At 37.9% G+C, this 21,280-nt stretch overlaps 1 protein-coding gene across 1 annotated transcript in view; it reads left to right on the top strand.

Moving 5' to 3' along the window:
- The window catches only part of ZFHX4 (zinc finger homeobox 4), a 124,469-nt gene that overhangs the window by 3,673 nt on the left and 99,516 nt on the right, over positions 1 to 21,280 (top strand). The window contains exon 2 of the mRNA XM_026082509.1: positions 79 to 581. Within this exon, the coding sequence (XP_025938294.1) occupies positions 79 to 581 (503 nt within the window). The remainder of the gene's footprint in view (positions 1 to 78; positions 582 to 21,280) is intronic.

Here is a 21,280-nt window from a genome sequence, read left to right as displayed (position 1 = left end):
CTTTATTTTACGGATTCCTTTGTGTGTACTATGCTTGCTGGTCTCTACTTTCCCTTTTAATTTTTTTTTTTCCTGTAGTAAATAATGAGCTGCCGCCTGAAATCCGGCTTGCCAGTGGTCAGCTAATGGGTGATGACCTGTCCCTCCTTACTGCAGGAGAGCTGTCACCTTATATCAGTGACCCAGCGCTGAAGCTATTCCAGTGTGCTGTTTGCAACAAATTCACCTCTGACAGCCTGGAGGCCCTAAGTGTGCATGTGAGCAGTGAACGCTCGCTCCCTGAAGAGGAGTGGAGGGCTGTAATTGGAGACATCTACCAGTGCAAGCTCTGTAACTACAACACTCAGCTCAAAGCGAACTTCCAGCTCCACTGCAAGACTGACAAACACATGCAGAAATATCAACTGGTGGCGCACATTAAAGAAGGGGGCAAAACTAATGAGTGGAGGCTGAAGTGTATTGCCATTGGCAACCCAGTTCACCTAAAATGCAATGCCTGTGACTACTACACCAACAGTGTGGATAAATTGCGCTTACATACTACCAATCACAGGCACGAAGCAGCCCTGAAACTGTACAAGGTAAGTCAGTGACAGCAATTTAAGTCGGCACCAAATAGACTAGGAAATTAACTGTTTCAGTGCTAATCGAACAAGACTTTGACTAATCAGCAAAATAACTGTTTATTGAACATGTTTATAATCAGTCAAAACTATGTGGGGTGGTCAAGAAGGACGGATCCTGGTGAAACATGTAGATTTACCTTAGGGCCCATTTAGGTTTCACTTTCTGTGAACACAAGGAATGTACATTTTAAAAAAAATCTCTCATAATAAATGACTAGAGATATTTTATATCTCTTATAATCTTTTCAAACATTGTCCATTACATTTTGATTGGAGGCTTGAAGGAGAAGATTATGGAAAATGATGAATTTTCCATACTGTGCATAAGGAGATGATTTTCTGGCATATGTATCTGTTTGCAACTATAATCTATCACAGACAAGTTATTTTACATCAGTATTTACAGTAAACACATGCAATATGCCACATTATTACCAAGGGTATTCAAAAGTAAGCACTGTCATCCTTTTGTCTGCTCTTCTTTTCCAAGCTAGTAATGATTTTTCACAAACATGAAAGGGTGTGGTGTAGATAAATATGTTAGTAGAATGGCAACTATATTTTTATCTTTACTGGAAAAAACTATGCGGATATAATGAATATGTGGGAGTGATGAATACCATTTATTACACAACTTGTCATGACTTTTTCCAAACCCTAATTATGGGGTAACATTTTCTGCAGTGTGTTTACTGGATTGGCTTGATTGTCTTGGTTCATGTACAAAATACAACACATTCATTTCGAAGATGAATAACTTTGTAACTTATTAAAAACTTCTTTTGTTTAGGGGATATAAAAATTCAGGAAATATTGCAAACCATTAGTCACTGTAACGAGCTCTAAATATGATTAGAAAATCCATTTTGCAAGTGTTATCTATTGATTTATACTAGAAATCTGTGATAACTAAACTATCAGGAGTCATCTGCTGATTGCAGCAGCTATGCTGGTTTTCTAATCACGTTGAAAATGTAAACTCATGGAACAACTACAGAAAAGCCTCAGCAGATCTCTTGTTTAAGCAAGAAATAACATTGTGCTGGTGTTCGATCAAGTTCAAATGGTTGTTCTGATTTAACACAGAGTGCGCAAGCAGTAACTTGGATTTTAATTTTATAATCTGATAGTTGTAACCTTGGCAGGACTGCTATGGACAAAAATGGCAATAACAACATTAGTTCTATTATGTTCTCCCATAGTGCCGTCTGCTCTTCTAATTTAATCATGTTTTTTATTTAAATTGCATTTTTCCTTAACTCTAGGGATGTGGATTTTTATTTGTTTGTTTGTTTGTTTTTTAAAGATCCAAAGTCCTGTTTTGAAAAGTGCCAAAAGAGCTGAGAGCATAGTGACACAGTTTGCCTGCCTCAGCAGCAAAATTGCCTTCAGAAGTTCCTGCTCCACGTCATTCGTGAAGCAGTTCCTTGCTCCCTCCAGTTGTGCTGATTGTGGAGCCACAGTGTAAGTCAGATTTTTGAAATGATCTGGGTTAAAAATAGTTAGTCCCCATCTCTTCTTTGCAGTGTTAACCTGGATTATTTCAGTGATCTGTTTTATAAAGCTACCCTTCAGACAGATATTGTTACAAACCATGTCACAGATAAGGATGATAGAAAGGGAGCTGAGGAGGCAGAAGGCTTTTTGCAGATGGCTTCACTGCCAAAACTTCAGAGACTATTGAAAACAAGACTCCAATTGCTTTTTATTAATAAAGTCATAGGGATAGCTACAGATTTGCRAAGTACAAACCATCTACATCAAACAGCACTGTCTCTCTTCAGTCACTCAACTCCAACTCTGGAGAAATCTCAGTCAAATACGCTTGKTTTTGCAGCATCCTATAAAACATTTGATTCAGAGAATTAAGGGAGTGAGTCTCAACTCCTAGCACTTATCCCTTAAAACATCCTGCCACTGAAACAGCTTCTTTTCCAGATTCTGGTTTGTTAGACTGAGCAATTCAGTGGGAGCTGTGTGGTGCAGTTATCATACATGGCGAATGACCATCACTAACCTTTTAAGTCCATTCTCTGAATCACATCGGGTGAACAACATCTCAGTGGAGATGGAATGCGTGAACTCCTAGATACCACCTTCAGGTCCTCTAGAAGGACAAACAAAAGTGTGCTGCTGGTTCTTGCCACAGGGCTGCAAGTCTCCTGATGCTTGTCTCTTTTAAGCCCTGTCTCTAGGACCATTAGTGAGAATCTCAGCTTTCATACTTTTCTAAAGTTTATGTCCCTCATGACTCCAAAGAGAAGCCTGAAAATTTAAACTCTACTAGGCTTTAAAGCACCTCAGAAAGGTGATCATACATACATACACACACTATTTTTATATAATCTATTTTTTTTAAGGCAAATCTCATGCATTTTGAAGGGGAGAGATGATTTATTTAAAATATTAATTGACATATTAATATTATTATTTTTAAGATTTAGGGTTGTCAGTATTGCAACATATCCCAAAAAATCTAAATGTTCTAGATGTGCGTGTTTTATAACAGAATGTAATGCCTCTGTATGTCACCCAGACAACTTTAGTTTTAATTGTGGGTGTGCATTCAGGCCTTAAGGTGGAAATAAATGAGATTTTGAAATTCTATATAAAGTTATCTGCTGGCAGACTTGATAGTTTTGTCAGGTCTGGTGAAGCAGTTGACACCAGTAGAGTTATAAACTTTGTTTCTCTTGATACATCAGACAGATAAACTTTTAGAGCACCTAATGAAAAAAAAAACAAAACAAAAACATTAATTTGTATGACTAATAGATATATGCCTTGGGAGTGATACAGAATATTCATGAATTGTGTTTATATTCAGGCAGCTCCTCGAACTCTTTTAAAATTAAGGTGCTGTGAATATGGTTTGGTAATAAAAACTTTAATACTAAAACCATATGAAAGCACAGAAACGGAATCTGTGACTTTGTTCCTTTACTTTGTCAAGCACCTCAAAGTTTTCTCTTGAGTCATTTATATTTATTTAAATGTTATTGTTTTGTGAATTTTCTTTTTATAAATGTTGCCATAACAGCTTGATTTTTCTTCCTGTGCTTAACTATTGATGGAATAAAAGGATGTCTTTTCATAACCGTAGCTTTTAAAGCTACCACGAACATCAGAGCTTCTCTGAAGCTGTATAATTTTAGGCAATATCAAAATGTCACTTTTAAAATTAGACTCTAAATGTGGCAAAGTAAAACCTTTAGCTGTTTTCTCAGTTATTTAAAAAAGAAATGGCCCGAGCACTCCTTACAGTAGTGCAGTATTCAAATGGTGTTAGTAATGCGACTGCTAGCGACCAGAACAAAGCCAGCCTTACCCTGCATGAACTCGGCTCGGGCTAAATGAACTTCCAAAAGACATACAGTTGGAATTCCAGAGCTTGAAAAAATGAGAAAATTAAACCACAAAAGAGTTGCGAATCCTTTGCAGTATCCATCAAGAAGCATTCGGTAACTCCACAGGTAAACAGGGAAAAGACTTTATAGCAACAGAGCGTATTTCCATTCTGCAGGAGGAAGCATTAAACTTCTGCAAATTTGGGAAGCCATGGTAGGACAGTGAACTTTGTGGATATAAAATACATGTAACTGTAATTGCTCTTAAGGAAGCCATTTTGTAGCTTAGTTAAATAGCTTTTGATTCAGGGAGCTGCATGTACCATATTCTGTGCTCATAAAATAGTTTCCAAATAAACAAATAAATAGTAAAAGTAGCTGAACTTAACAAGGTTGCCTTTTTGCAACTAAATTATTGTAGCTGAAAAGAAGTATTAGTTAGCTGAGTAACTGAATAACAGGATCAAGTTCCATTCACAAATAAAATATTTAAAGTTAGGCTACCAAAAAAAAAAATGCATATAATTAGCTGGTAAGAGCTTTAATGGTCATTAATTTTATATGGGATATTTACTTCAATTAATATTATATATTCAGCTATTTGGGAGCTCAGGGAACTTGACAAGCAGCAGTTAGCAGACAAACACTTGGCTGTGTGAAAACTATGTTGGTTTTCCCTTTATTGACAAAATATTGATCCATAACACTATTAATGCTATGATTGTCAGTTCAATTTGGATAGATCACTTTAGCTCTCAAGTTCTCAAACTGCAAAGATATTACCCAAAAGGAGAGTGACCTAATTCCAGTTTAAGAAGGTTAAAGGTTAAAGGTTAGCTCAAAAGCATCATCTGCCCAGCTGCTTAACTTTAAACTGATCAATTTAATGAAAATCTGTTTTACAGATGGTGTTTTAATGTCTTTGGCAGGATTTAGGCAGCTTTAACATTAGACGTATGCTAGTAAAAATTATTTTTTTATTTGACCAGAACAACACCTTTTCTTTTATGTTTTAAGGTAAAAGGCATGTGGGATATGGTATTTTGGCAAAGGACCCAGAGGCAGAAAGTGTTGATGATCTTTCCATATGGGCTCCAAAACAGAATACCTTTATGTCTATTGCTAACGATGACTGAAGAAACAAACAAAGCTGTATTCATTTTTTGCCATAATGTTTTACTTTGAAACCATAAAAAAGAATTTCAGCCAGAACTGTCCTTGAAAAAGGCTTGTCTTCTTTGCCTAGGGTGGAACGCAACATTAACATTTTAAACGTGGCAGAGCAAACTGATTGTCTCTTTTAGACCTTGTGATTTGTAGATCGGCAGTATTCCTTTTTCTACTCACAAACTGAGTCGTAATTGTGTTACCTAACTGCAGATACCATAAATAATAGGGCAAATTAGTCAATCCAGATGATAAGTTTTCTATGATGGAAGTTATCTGAATAAACAAAGCATTAGATCCTCAGGATTGTAAAGCAGAGCTTTGTGTTTACGTCTTCTGAGAATCTGGCCCTCACAATTTTTGCCAGGATAATTAAGTTTCAACACAAGCACGTCTTTCTATTTGTCAGATGTATGCAATTCAATAGGAATTTCTTGGGCTGCTAATGCAATACTATTATATGTTAGCTTTGTAATTAGCTGGGACTCTATCCCCCTGCTGAAATGCATTGTAATATTACACACACCAGCATAGCTTGCGTGTAGCAGTCATAAAAGTGGTGCCCTTTGTTTCATATTGACCTTCCAACTTATTTAAAAAAGAGTTTACAATGAGCCTTTGTTTTGTCCACAAATGATCATAAACAGCTTTCTAAAGAGCCCAATAAAATGAGATAATCRCAAATGTATAACATCACATATTGAAAGGACAGAAGAACAAGCGGGGCTTTTACTATATTTTATAGGATGGATTTATAGTCTGTCCTTGGATCACTTAAGGCCAAGAATTTTCACGGTCAGCTGGTTGGTCTTGCTAGCTAGCATCCTCTGCAGGAAATGCAAATACCGTGCAGCACCTGCTCTTCAGTTGGGCTTATACACTGCTTTTTTTAAAACAAGGTGTCCACTTCTCTTCTGGTTCAAAGTCAAAAGCTTAATTAGAGTAGCTTTCCTCTGCATCTGTCATCAGCGAAGCAGAATAGTCTGTCTGGATTCCATAATGCTGGTTGCATATTTGGATTTTAAATCAGCCAGGGATATTGAATGCTTTGCTCATCTTTATCACGTTCAGGAGGCACAAGTGGGATTTAGTCCTTAGGTAACTTTTAGTGTAACAGTTCCCAAAGGAACACTGCTTGGTTTTTTCTCATTATCCTTGTTCTGGATGAAAGCATCGTTGTTAGGAATTAACAACTGAGGTGGGGGTGTGAAGTATACACATGCAGGGGCGAACGGACTAACAACCCCAATCACTTTGTTTGCTTTATTCTGTTTGGCATGAAATGTTGATACTTGATTGGTCTGGAATTAACACAAAGTCACATTCTTTTCATTTCAGTCGTCCTGAACCAACTTTGTAATTTAAAATCAAATATCCCAGATATGTGCCAGTCCAATTATGGAACTGTCATTGTCCCAATATGATGGTAAAAGAGGTCAGGAGATTGTGCAGCGTTGATTTGCATAAAAATCATTGTGCAAAGGAAATTGGAATATGTCTGCACATCTGAGGAGCCAAAACATGTTTTGCTTAATCTTATTCTTGTTGTTTGTTTAGATGAAGAAAGCTGTTTTCAGTGATAAACAAAAGTTATTCTAATCTGTTGCTAAACAGAAACCTCACTATAAAGGATATTTCAAATTTTTATAGTACTTTCAAATTTATGTTCATTTAAGGTTTGAAATGTTTTATGAAATTTAATTTCCATTGCAAGTTTTAGTTACTGTAATTCAGATTTTGTGCTTACATGCATAAAGACAAATGTTAAAAGAGCACATTCTGTAGCTGACTAATGTATATGCCTACTGTACATTGTTATACACTATAGACAAGTACATTTATTTAAGAAAAAGTCAGGGGCTAGCTAAATAGTAATTTTAAATCAATCCTTTTTGTTCTAAATTAAAAATATGTATATATGTGTGTGTGTGTGTGTATATATATATATATATATATATATATATAGCAGAGAAATAATTTTCACATTATACTTCCTACACATTTTACCTGATATTCAGATGTTGCCTGGCTTTCAGATGCTCCTGCATACCTTCTTAAAAATAACATGTATTGTATTTGGTTTATAGTACACTGCTTAAGCAGAATAATACTCTCAAACCATGGTTTAGGGACTCCCCATGTTCTTCCATTAAAACACTGTTCTGGATCCCAATCTGAGTGTTGTCCTGGGTGAGGATATATGAGGCTACTCCTTGAAAGGAGGCTGTACCAGACTACTTGGACACTACTTCCAATGCTTAGCCTGCCCAGTGAGGCACAAGCTAGTTGTTCCCCTTGCAGAGCAGGAAGAATGAGCAAGGAGGAGAGGAAGAGCACCATAAAGAGGTTCAACCTCATTTATTCACTATGATCAACACAAAAAAATGGCTGTATAACAGCTATTTTTTGTCCCCGGAGTTCTTTCATTCTGACGTTAAGAAAAATATGTAATTATTTCTGACCAAGATTTAAAGTAAAGATGTATAATATAGGTAAGAGTATTATGTCAATGTGTGAGCATGTGTGTATCTTGCATAAATAGATTGCAGCTATGGATTTAGCAGCCACTCCCTCTCAGCCTTGCAACATATATTTTCTTGTTATTCTTAGCAGTTTTTATCTGATATTATGCAATGCACTACAGGTGTCTTCTCTAAAATTTGTAATTACTGTTTCCCAAACTCTTGGGATTTTTCCCCTCTGTCTTCAATATATTTAAGAACGAACACTGAAAAAAAAAAACGGGRCATGACAGAAAAGTTGTGTTATGACATGTGCATGTGTACTTCAGCTTTACTATTGCTTTTGCTATGTGGTTTGGGAAAAACTTTCCCCTGGACTATATGTTTGTCAGTCCATCCAGAAAAAATGCTGGGACTAGGAATGCTAAGGGGGCAGCATACTGTTGGGGTTGGTAGGAGTAAGACCTTGGAGACCTCATATGTGCAGAACTGAGCTTTAGACTGTATTGGCTCTATATATGCCTGTCTGGCTAGGTAGACAAATTAGTTTTCTGCTTTTTTTTTTTTCCCTTTGGGGTGCCATTGTATAGCAATGTTCCAGTTAGATTTTGTAAGGAAGGAGAATGAAGAACCTGGTGTGAAATGTTGAGCAGTTCCAGTCCTGCTGGTTTTAGTAAAAGATTGGGCACAATGAAGGATACATGCACTTCATTGGATAAACTTCCATGTATATATTGGTGTATGTTTGTGGGCAAAATACAATACAGTATAGGAAACAGGTAGTAATTGCATTAAGTAACAATAAAGTTTTTACATTAACCAAACATGAATTACAAATGATAGCTTGTAATATTTTTTCAATCCTGATGGCCTATATTTTAGGCTGGTGTACATAACAGGCAGAGAGTGCAGAATGACAATGGTACATCCTTGTACTGACATATAAAGAAAGTGAGGCTTTACTAAGAACCCAGGACCTCCCCTTTGTGGATGGCCATGAAGGAGCATGTCCTGGCAGCAACCCGCTTGGTCCTCTTGGCTTGCATGGTGCCAGCCCTGCAGTTCTGCAGCATGCAGAGACACCGAATATGGTGTGCCATGGCCTCAGGGGAAACCGTGCACGCTACTCTCCCTGTGGGAGGGAAGATGTTAAGATAGTCGTTAGCCTTTAAAGGCAGGGGCATCGAAGGGAACAAAAAAATGAGCAAAGGTAGTCCTTAAATGATGAAGTAAGCAGATTCCCATGCCTGGGGCATCCTACCACAGTAGCAGTGACCAAAGCAAATAGAAAGATCTGTTTCAGTCATATGGGAAGAGCGTGAGCAATACTACCTGCTTATATGTATAGGTAGGAAACTACATAGCACTAATGGGAGCCATGAATGGTGATATAGTAATCTTATTCCAAGAGCGGATATTCAATCATGTGAATTTCCTGATTAAAAATGTCTTTTCTTTTTTTTATTTAAAACCGTTATGCTTGAGTGCAATCAAATCTTGCATTTAACATGATTCACATGGCTAAAATATGTAAGTATATTACTACTGGATTATTGCTGGATTGTGTGCAGGTGACCTAGGGTATGGGGACAATATTCAGGAATCTGCCCAAAGAAGAGTCTTTATTCAGTTCTCCCTTGTAAACTGAGAACAAGGGCATATTCTGCCTCCTTGCCCTGCTGCTGGAGGGAAGAACATCTACCCATAGAGGTAGCACAGGTGCTCAGGGATAGTTTGTGCTTGAACTTTTTAAAGAAAAAAGGTTAACCCTCATCAGAGAAAGTTCAAGATCAACCCTGTTGTGATGACCCTGTTTAAAACAAAGGCTTAAGGTGAGAGGTATTCTGACAATAACCTTAGCAAGCACTTCCCGTTGTCTATTACAATACTCTGTACTCACCTTGTCTTGTTCTAAAATCCATTGACATTAATGGAATTTTCCTATTGCTGTCATGAACTTCTGCCYGGGTCTATAGTAGTCCTTGGCCGGGGAAGGGGGAAGTGTGTTGGGCAGGGTAGAATGTCTCCAAGCTACTTTATTTATAAGGAAGATGTTTTCCATGGGAAGCCCTTAAAAGTTGTAACTGCCTCAGTACTGTACCAGATATGAGTAATGTTATCAAGCATTCCCTATGCTAAATTCAAAACTGTTGTTCCTAATGGCAAAAGAGAGGAAAGGACACTTGTTTAAAGTGTTCTCATTACGCGTGTAACCTAGACAAGGACTTGCACTTTGGGAAATAGATAGAGGCAGTAATACTAAGGTTTTCTAATTAAATAAGCACTTTGTGAATGACCAGAAGCTTGATATTTTTAGAGCTAGAACAGTGAAACTAAGTGTAAGGAGGATCTTGGTATTCTGGCTCTTTGGGTCTGCTAATAATAAGAGCATGGAAAAAAGCTTGCTTTACTGCTAAAATGAGGCAGCTTTCAGTATCTAGATGTTACTGTTTTGGAAACACCCTTTGGCATTTGCAGATATATACACAGCTAATGAATAAGTGGAAGTTAGGAAGACTGAAGCTGATGGAAAAAACAAAAGGCCGAACTGCAAGGGTTTCTGAAAACCTTATGTCCTTATTTGTCCAGGAACATCTGTGACTCAAAGTCTTTGCCCTAGGAGGAAGCCAGGACCCTGCTGGGATATATCAGAGTTGAATCTTGTGGAGTTAGCTCTCAGATGACTACAAAAAATAGGCCACAAAAATTAGTTTAAGACTGATTTTGTGAAGTTTGTGACCTAAAGTCATTGGGCAGACACAAAAGCACTACTGTATTGGCCTCTGGGACTAATCCTGTTGCAGAAGAATCTCAGAAATAGGTGTTGTACCTAATTTGTGAATGTTCTTTATCAGTTTTCTGCTTTCTAAGATGGTCTCATAGGCCATGATGAACTGGATCTGCTGTCTCCCCCATTCCAATATGCACTGCCATTTCTTGCAGCCTTCCAGGCTTTACAAGTGATACTTAAATTTATGTGGCTTATAGAACTTAAGGGATGGAAATCTTCAGAAAAGTCTGTAGGACTACTGAGGGTTTTTTGTTTGTTTGTTTGTTTTTGTTTTTTTTTTGAGAAAGAGCAAATCCTTTTTCGTTTAAAAGACACTTTGGGGTCTCTTTGAATGTTTTTGTCATTGCTTGAAAAATGAAAGTTTGCAGGATCAGCTATGATCCAACATTCTGCATTYAGGACTTGGATCCAGAAGACTTTTCAGGAATTTCTTTTCTTTCATGAGTATTTCACTGCACAACTCAAACTCTGCTAACCTTAGCTACCCCATAAGTATCAAAGGGAAGATAAAGTTTACCTAAAGCATTTTGTGAYACACAAATGACAAGAGCTATGTTGGATTTGAAGAGTTATATGTATTTAATATTTTTCATGATATGGAAGAGAGTTGAGATGGTAATCAATAAAAGGAGAACATGGAGATCTCACTGTACCAAATTCAAGCTTGTATACCAGTTCTCTCGGCTTTTGAACCTTGCAGATATGAAGGCTCTGTGCCTCGTGTTCACAACGGGAACTAAACAAATGTCTCTCCTTTACTTCCAGTTGTTGTTTAACCTAATAGCTTTAGAAGGTAAGTTCAATACTATCTGGAGTAGGAAACAGAGCATGGCCTTGGGGAAAAGGAAAATGTTRTGTCTCTAACCAGGCAGAGGTGAGAGAGAGGTTGACCCCCAGTACATTTGGCAGTCTTAATGGACCTCACAGAAATATAACTAAGAAAACTGCTTCACTTCTTCATGTACGTGAAGAAATATCTGTCTGTCTTTCTATCTGTCTATATTTATCTGTATGTATATTTGTTAGAATGTCTGTTACTGAGAGGAACGAGAYAGAGATAGAATCTGAAGTTGTTCATGCTCATGAGAACTTTAAAGAGCCAGATATTATCCAAGGGTAGTTAGGGTGTTAGGGAGGAAGTCACAGCTGTTGGAAAGTGAGTTTCTTGCACATGGGGTGCAGTGGGGGGAAGCAAAAATGCAGGTGTATGTGCTTATGAAAGTGTACACTTCCAAGAGCATAGACACAATTTAAAACTATGTATGTCCATAAATACCACAAACTGTGCTACTGTCACCTGCTACAATACTGTATGAATGTCTATATATGTTAGTGTCTGCTGTAGTAAAGGCTGGATTTCCACTTCTATTCTAATTTACCTCTCTCAGTTAATCATAATTTTCTGTTACTCATAATTTTCTTTCTTTTCTTAAGTGTCTAATAGACTCTTTTAGGGCTGAAATTATCAAGATTTGTTCTGGGTCTAAAGAATATTTCTTTCTTCTTTGGAGTTGCTTCTGAGCTACCTAATCATGAGATATCTTTCCTACCTGTCTTAATGAGAAATACTCCATTGGAAATAAAGTTAGGCAAGTACATCTCTTGCAGTAGGTGTCCATAACAGAAGACAATGTTGTTTTAGAAGCAACAACACATTAATAGGCCAAGTGTGTAATCACTGTTCTATCACAGCAAATTATACCATTAGTCCACCTTATCTAATCTCTTTGCTCCAGATTGGCTAACAACAATTGCTTCTCAGAGCAGAGGAAAAAAAAACAAAAACCAAAAAACTTTAGTAAACAAATATGGAATAATGTTGCTTATAAATGACTTTTTTTTTCTTATCCTCTGTGCTTAAAGAACAATGAATTAATGAGTTCAAGTAATTCTCTTTTTAAGAAGCTGGTCTTAYACGCACACAAACATCAAATCAGTTTGTAAACTGAGCTCTTGGGTCAATTACATGCAATGGGAAGGAGTTTCACAGGTTAATTATAACCTGCATATAAATATCTCCTTTCAGCTTTTAAAAATATATTGTCTTTCTGTGTCATTCACTTAATTTATTAAGTTTCATTTGTTTATTCATCTGGCAACACAGAACAAGAAAGATTATGTGTTCTTGCTTGTGCTATCTGGCCATTCCATTATTTTATGAACTTTTTATCACATCTCTCTTTTACTTACATTATTCATACACCAAACAATTTCAATCTTTTCATTGTTGCTTTTTGTGGAAGTTTTTCCACTTTCTGTTAATCCCATCACTGATCTCTAACTCATTCTACCACTTCTAAATTCTTCTTGAGATATATTGCTATATCAGAACACAAAACACTATTCTCAGCTGGGCTACATGACTTTACTATTCCTTCTAACATACCTTTTCTTGGATTCATTTGCCAATACTGAATTTCATCTGCCATCATGCTGTCTAGATAGCTTTAAACCTCTCTGGCTTTCCTAATGGTTCTTTGGCTGGTCTTGACTAGCATGAATTATTTTATGCCCTCGGCAAGATCAGTCCTAGTTTGATRTGTTAGAAGACACAGAGTTAACTTTCATTTTGTTGAATGGACTGCTAGTTCCTACAGGTTTTTTTTTTTTTCTGTCTCTGTCAGATTCTAATCCATCACTTTTTTTTGCCTCTGTGTTAGGTGCCTAAATTAGGTGGTTAGGCCATGTCCTGCTTAGTTAGCAGAGAGGGAAAAACTCCAGCTCTGAACTGCAGKGTGGAAGAATTCTCTTCCTGTTCCCCCCCAGCATTAAGGGAGTAAGGGGGACAAGCATCCAGCTTACCCCCATGTCACATTGCCTACATCTTCCAACAGTTTTCTCTTTTTTTTCCCTCACATTTTTTGCTGTACATAGCAAACTTCGGGTACAAATATCAGTAGACAGTTAACTATTTGTTGAGCCTGAAAAACAGAAGTAGCTAAGTAGCCATCTATCTGCAAATATTTACCTCAGATATTCACTTGCTGGTGCAAAACAGAAGATGCTGTTTCTGCATGTGCACAAGGTTGATACATATGAGGCATAACTCAAATATTGGACTCTGCAGTGTGCTCTTTTTATACTGTTCAGTGCTAACTTTAATGTATTATTGATTGTTATTAAGGTACACCATGAAATACAGATAGGATGTCTGTTGTGGTTGAACTCATACTGTGGGAACTATGTTGACTTTTAGATTGTTCTGGCCTTCATGCTGCTTGACGTTAGAACCTTTCACATTAGGGCTTAGAAAGGAAAGAAATATATATTAACTAAATTACCCTGTATGTATTGTGAAGTAATATGAAACTATGATGCCAAATGCCCCCCTTCCCCAAATCAGCACAAAATTTGAAATGAAATACTAATTTCAGAGCAAGGCAGGAAGTTCCTAATTCCCTGTGTGAGTATCTACTCCTACACTAGTTCAGGGTAGTTGCTACCTGAATCTTAATTAACTGTGCTACCTGCCAGCGTTGAAGGAAGTGCTAAATGTGAAGAGATTAGGGGTCTGATTTTCCAAAATGCTGAGTGCTAGCAGCTCCTGTTGACCATGTRTTCAGCAGCTCAGGGTCCAAAGTCACTCTTGGGCAGTGACCAGCTTCTTTGTGGTAGCTGCCAGCCTCTGTAGCTGCACAGCCTGGTTGGCTGGGTATATTGGATACAAAAAAATGCATCAGAGGATCAATTATTGCTGAAATGTCACTACTGAACCCTGTAACACTGCTAATTAGTTAAAGCGAAAGAGGCACATTGATACGTATTTCTCTTGACTGTAGCTCACTGAATGTCTTTTCACAAAATTAGGTCTTGAAATACTTCTAGATTCTCCCTCCTCCCTCTTTCTGGCAAATTAAGGTACATGACTGTTGGTGGTTCTTTTTTATTTCTTACGCACCCAGGACAGCTATTCTCAGTGGGGCTACATGACAGGTCTGGCTCAGCTCCCTTTCTGCCATTAATGGAGCAAAAGGAATTGGAGATTTGATGCAAGTTCCCCACGGTGGTGGAGGGAAGGGTTACTCTGCTCATGTAAGGGAGTCCTCAGCTGGCAGAGAGCCAGCTGTGCATGCACTGCCCTTCCCACAGCACGCAATGTAGGGGATGTGTCAGAAGAAGGACCAGGAAGGGCAGTAGCTAGAGCGCACATGASTGTGTCTGTGATTAGAGTGAAATCCACCCTGCACAGGGAGACCTGGGAAGCCCCAGGGTAGAGCTGGCTCAGGGGGATGCCAGTGACTGCAGGAACCTTTTCATCTGGTACAGAAAGGCAGTGACTGCTATTGCAAGCCATAAGGTTTTACTGCAATCCTGCATTTTGATCCCTTGCTCAGGTACGTTTCGTTTCTTCTCTGTTCGCCTTGCAGGGAGCCTGGTTGTTCTGTGTCAGTGGAGTGAATTCTGCACTTGATGAGCTACCGCAGTTGTTCCCGAGCACTGAATGTTCTTCTTTTTAGTTGCTAAATCATATCCCACGTTCTCTCTCCYTGCCAGCCCCCACAACTTACGTTAAATACTTTAAATCTAACATTATTCTTTGGTGAGGAATATTTCTGAATTTGCCACAAAGATAAAATATTCAGCTGCCAATGGCATGCACAGAGTCCATGAGGTGTTTTCTTTAGTATGAGACAAGTCACATTGTTAAACAAAATTTTGAACATTTTAGGAGACAGAGGATTTTTACTGATTACATGACTTTTTATACTCTGTAGGATTTGCTTGAGGCTTAAAAACAATGGTTTGTTTCCTATTCAAACAGTGATGAGAGGAAAGAGATGGGAAGAATGTGGGCCAAATCCATCTCTGTTGTAGTACTGCTGATCTCAGTAGTGTTAGTCCAAGGATGGAGCTGGCCCAGGAGTTTTCCAAAATGACAGTGTTTCTTTGCTCTGTCAATTGACTGGGACATGGCTCTCCTGTGGTTTGACTACTGTGGTTTGTCACTACTGGGAGAAATTATCCAGTTCAAAAAGTTCTGTTATTTGGGTAATTTCTTGCTGAAATTGATGGTTACTGTTTCTGGTTTTCTCCCTAAGTTTATTTCTAGGGTTTTTCCATTTGTTTCTGGTGCTCTAGAGAAAAGGATATTTACAAAGGAAGAGTCAAAGAGACTGCTCTGCCAAGAGGGTGTGAAAAAGCTGAGAGGGTTTTAATTTGGAAGTGTTTGCTGTCTCTTTGAAACAGCTGCCCTGTTTGATACGGAGTATACGTTGTTAGAACTAAATCCACCTCCTCCTAAATATCTTTTACAGATCAAAATAGGTTACTGGGTAGTGATAACATGGCATACTTTGTGAACGTACACATCAGGTCACCTCATCCATAGTCTGTTTCTCCTTCTAAATCATTCCAYGTTTGTGAGCATTTTTCAAGTGGCTACTTTTTAAAACCAAAAAGCCTCCACCCTAAGAGGCCCCAACCTGTCAGAAACATTTCCTCTCTTGTCTCAAGCTTGGAATTTCACTCCAGAACTCCAGCTCCCTCGGGGCTTTGCCTAGTGTCATCCTTGCCTCATGGTTTACTTTCTGCAACCTCGGTTGTGCACACATGCTGCCAGTGTTTACCACCTTGCCACATTCTTCTTCTTCCTGTGTACTAACATCTCTACGTGTATATTTTCACAGTGCCATCTATGTCTGGAATGGTGTCATTTCTACCATACTTAGCCCGAGTGCATTCTTGCCAAGTCTAGAACTTCTTTGTATTTTTGCCTCTTTTCTGCCAATAATCTTTCTCACCTTCTCTTGTGTATACAAGTGTGAGTGCTTGTATACTTTATCAAATATGCATTTTGAATTATTGGGGATAAAGGTTTGATTGTCTTGAGCTTGAGGTGGCTGGAGGTGGCTGTGTTATTTTTAAATAATAAAGACAGAATAAGGTATGCTGACCATCCCACAGGAAACTATCATGCATTTTGAACCTTCTGTGTATTTTACATATGGAAAAATATGTTAGAAATTTGAAGAGCATTCTTTAACTGTATCCATACTCTTTTTTCATATGACTGCATGTACGAAGCCAAGCTCCATTAATACCAAAGGGAAAAAGAAAAAAGAAACAGTGTGACTTTGTGACTAATATATTTTAGAAACCTCTTACATTTTTCCTATAATAGCTTTTCCATACATAATAATGTTTCAATTTGAAGGTCTGACATCTCAAGGCCTATCAAAGCTAAAAACAAATATTAGCATTCTGTTGGAAAGCTGTAAACTTCTCCCTTCCAATGCTATAAAGCTCCTTTTTCAAATGCGGAGGATCACAAGATTAACATATCACTGGTAGAAGGCCCATCCTGGGTGTTGGCCCAAAGTAATTCAAAAGGGAAATTTTTCCATTTGAAATGAAGCAAGGAAAAATTATGATGGTGTTTTGCAGCAAAACCAAACTAATGACATTGAATTTAAGCTATTTGGGCTAGGAGTGTTAATAATAAGTACCTCTGGAGACAATTTTATGTCCTCTTTTGAGCACAAAGCTTATGTTGACACTGTCTTCTAGGAGTGACTTGAGACTTCCCTGAAGACCATGCTCTACCTCCCAAATTGCATGTAGAGAAGGATGCCTTGGGGCAGTTAGAGCATGGCTTGTGAAGCACACTGGACCTGTGCAGGCTTCACATCAGCAGTCCAAGAGCTTCCATGTGGCACCAGTGAGGCTGGAATGCCAGCGAGATACAGTATATAAGCGCTCCAGACCATGGTCTTTCATTCCAGTTTAGGCATAACCAGTGGGACAAATAGAAAGAATTATTTGGCTATATGAAGGTGTCAGAGCAGGATTTTGATATTCTCAATACACATGCCAGTGTGAGTCTGTGGTGTCATTTTTGAAGGGTAAAGGTCTGGCCCAATTCAAGTGAAAGGTAAAATTTCCATTGACTTCAGTGGGGCTGAGATTTCACACATGATACTGTAAAAATCTGTGCTATATAAAGCTTTGTGTACGTGCATGTATAWATAATATGTACCATACACATACACAAATGTGTTTCTGTGTATTTTAGGCAATTGTGTAAACTGAGTGTGTTTAAACCAAATAATATGCAGATGTCTAGAGTGAATGAACTAAAAAGCCAGGATAATGGTAAAATGTTCAGGGAATGTAATGGGAGTATGTTTAGCACAATTGTAATATTGAGAGGTTTTTGTTCCATTTGTCAGGTGTCTTCCTTTACTGTAAAATCATGGCTTTTTTCTAGTTATATCAGTTTTCACCTACAAATGTTTTACATTATAAAACTGTGTAAAACAGACTAAAAACTGAGAGGTGTAAGAACAGATAAGCTAAAGACTTAAGAGCTTTGGGCTAACTTCTCTTACCAGCTTTCACAGATACAGAGGGAGACTGTATCCGAAACCCCTCATCAGAGAAGGATGAATGTTTTAACATTCTCAGACATAGTATCAGGCTAACGTGCTCCCTGACTGACATCCAGTGCATACTGTATAATTGCTAGCCTGCTTCTCCAACTGCCTTGAAGATTACATTTTTTTAATGTCCCAATATTAATAACCAGATGTGATCTTCTTCCTGCCCAGGGGTCAAGCTAGCTGGCCAGGTCAAGCTGTTTGTCTGTGTGCACAGACAGTGAAGCCTATTCAGAATGACAGGTATAGGAAAGGGGGAGTAGGGTGTTAACCTCAAGACCACCAAAAGGGACTTCTGCCTGCTGGGAGCAAAGACCAGCAGGAGCTTCAGCCTTTTTCAGTACTCCTGGGATTTTAACCAACCGAACAAAAGATGATGCACAGCTGAAGAAATGCTCTTCATAACTGATACATAATTTAAGATGTTCAGTTACAAACAACCGGATATGTATTTGTGATTTCATTGAGCTCACTCCAATTATCTGCAGTCAGTTAATAATTTTGTATGTGCAGTTTCTCTGTGCTGAGCCCTGAGAAGATGCTCAACTGCTGTTGTTTGAATGTACAGTAGCTTTGAAAACAGCCCTAGCACTTAAAGAAATAGCATTCAAACACCAGCAGTTGCTATGGGTGTGATGTGTGTTCCAGTTAGCCTGTCTACACATAGAATTATTTTTTAGTAGATAGTATGGTGTACTTTGGTTAAAAATATATTATTAAACCATTTACTTCTTTCTCTCTTTTTGTTAGGTGAAAAGAAAATTCAAAAGAAGAAGCTATTTGTTTCCTAATTGATTTTCTACGTTAGTTGTTCATTGAATAGATAAGTAGTGCCTGTGATATTTGATTACAGAGCAAGGCACCCATTTAACCTTCCGTTCTTTCCTGGCCAGGATTTCAAATACAATACAGCGTACCTCCCTTAGGCTCAGCAGGATTAGATTGCTGGCAGTAATCCCTGATGCTATGAAATAAACCTGATAGAACTTCAACTCACTTGTTTAAGATTATGCTCATGAATTTCAGCTCATCTGGTTACATTAACCCTTTGGGGGCTTGTGTGGGTTATGCTCTTATAAATAATAATAATMATCATCATCATCATCGTCATCATCATCATCATAGATAAATAGATAGATATCAAACCCTGCTAGTGAGTTTTAAAGAATTCACTTTCACTTGGTGACGAATGTAAAATTTGCACTGAAATGAAAACAGATTCTTTAGTGTAGGTCCTTAGCTTGTTCCTTTTAATTCTCATGTTCAGAAGTCTTTTTTTCAGTTCTATAGTATCATTAAATGGTTTTGTCTCAATTTGTGCACTGATTTTTTTAAAGGATTTAAAGAATTTTAGTTCTCAAGATTTCATTGAAAGGACAGATAACTGATACTTGCTAACTAGAGAGCATCATTGCAGAATCTGTCAGTGTAATGCTGTGAATGCATGCATGGTCCTAGGGTAAAGAGAAGCAGTATCAGTACCTGAGCCATCAGTTGGACTTTTCTGCTGATAGCAACAATACTGATAAGTGTTATAGTGACTTTTGATGACTTACGCCACAATCAAAAAACAGAGTGAGAGTGCCAGCCCATTTCTGATGGGCCACTGGACAACTGTCAGGCGAAACCATTGTAATCACTCTTGATTTGAACTACTTTCTTTTGAACTGGTGACTTCTATTTAAATGCTGATTTTTAATCTGACCAAATCACTATAGGGAATAACTCTGTACTGGAAAGAAGAAGGAACAGATCTTTTCCATCTCTCATTTTCAGAATCCTAACGAACCCACCAATGAAATAAAAATTGTTTCCTATTACCAATTCTTTAAGCTGTTCAGCTTTTAGTGGATGGACTTGTTAAATATTCATGTGCACAACTAATAGTTAATTATTGAAATATATATATATATATATATATATATGTTTTAGAATATTTCAAGTCAATTGCAATTAAAAAAATACTCTGAGAATTTTACTTGGAAACTTTAATCTTCTCTCACTTTCCTGGCAGAAGACAGAGTCAGTTTAGGACAGACTGAGTAAGCACATTAAAGCATCAATTGATGAAACCAAGTCCCTTCAACATACCTGCATGTGGAATTGCTGTACTTAAGGGCAAGATGACAGAGAGGATCAGTGTTACTAGCTGCACTTGATGACACAAAGGCATCAGAAGATTCCTTTACCCCTTAGACACTAGTAAATGGCATGCCTATTATTGTAGATCTGTCAGATACTCCTGATACATTTGATGATAAARTGGTATTGATGAATAGCTGAAGGCCACGAGAGCAATAAATGAAGTTACTCTTGAGTGACTCCATTCTTTTTTTGCAGGGAGCACTCAAGAGTGGGGGTAGTTTGGGGTGACTGTTCATCAGTCCAGTGGGTGCACTCATGTGCTCCCATGTGGAGTATTACTGAGTTCAAGTCTGTCACCCTTCTTGATCAGCATATGCCCAAGGCCATTAAGGGAGAATCATCTGTACTTGAGGTTGGGGTGTCTCCAAGATGCAGATTATTTTCAGCTGTACAACTATTTCTTCARACTTGGATGGTGAAATCAATTGGCTGGCTCAGTATCTTGCCAGGATTAGGGCTTGGATAGACTAGCTGTGCTTTAAAGCTAGGTCATGCTGGTAAGATTCAGCAACTGGTAGAAACGGCAGAGGGTACATCATGTAGCTATCGTATGGTTGTAAGCCTTGCTGGATTCTAAATTTGGATATTGAAGTAACACAGGGAGCCATAATCATGTCTTTGTCATTTATATACAGCTCAGTGCTAAATGAATGTTCATTAATTTGCTTCTCATTCAAATCAACTTCTCTCCATGTCTTTTGTTTTAGAAACATCTTCCAAAAAATCATTCTCGGGCCTGCTGCTGCTGCTCAACCTACACTCATTTTCAATATTTAATACATTTAAACTTTTGTGCTCTGTTGGTTAGTTTTGGTTTGACACTCGGTATATTTCTGTTCCCTGATTGATTGCAAATGTCCCATTAGAAATTGGCTGTTTTGTGAATGCTCAGTTTACACATCCTGAGTGTACTTTTTTCAGATATTCTGCAGTATGCATTTAAACATAAACTGTTTCTGAAACAATTCCTTGCTTAGGTCAGCAAATTTATTTAGTAGAAATTCACGGAAAACAAACAGTCAAGAGGTGGTGCATAGAAGGAACTAAATCAGGAATTTAAGACAAATACATTCAGTGTTTTCCAGCTCTCTTTATGATGCTTTTATTCTAAACACAGGTCTTAGTGGCCCACACTTTGCCACCTTCAGATATGATTAGAAAACAGAGTTACACCTCAAAACTTTTGGGAAACTGCGGCTTCTGGGAATATAGCTTTAGCCAGTGTTTCTGACAGCAAGTATTTTGCAGTTCCCCTCCCTGATCTATACTAACTCTCACAACTTGTTTCTGGTTGCAATTTAAAGTGTCTGTTTCAATCCATACAGCTGTAAATGGGAAGGCAGATTCTCTCTGAAAACATCTCACT

The sequence above is a fragment of the Apteryx rowi genome, unplaced genomic scaffold (assembly GCF_003343035.1).
Source record: "Apteryx rowi isolate R43461 unplaced genomic scaffold, aptRow1 scaffold_58, whole genome shotgun sequence".
NCBI lineage: Eukaryota > Metazoa > Chordata > Aves > Apterygiformes > Apterygidae > Apteryx > Apteryx rowi.
The sequence above is the reverse complement of the archived record's forward strand: the minus strand, read 5'-3'. Positions and strand labels throughout refer to the sequence as shown.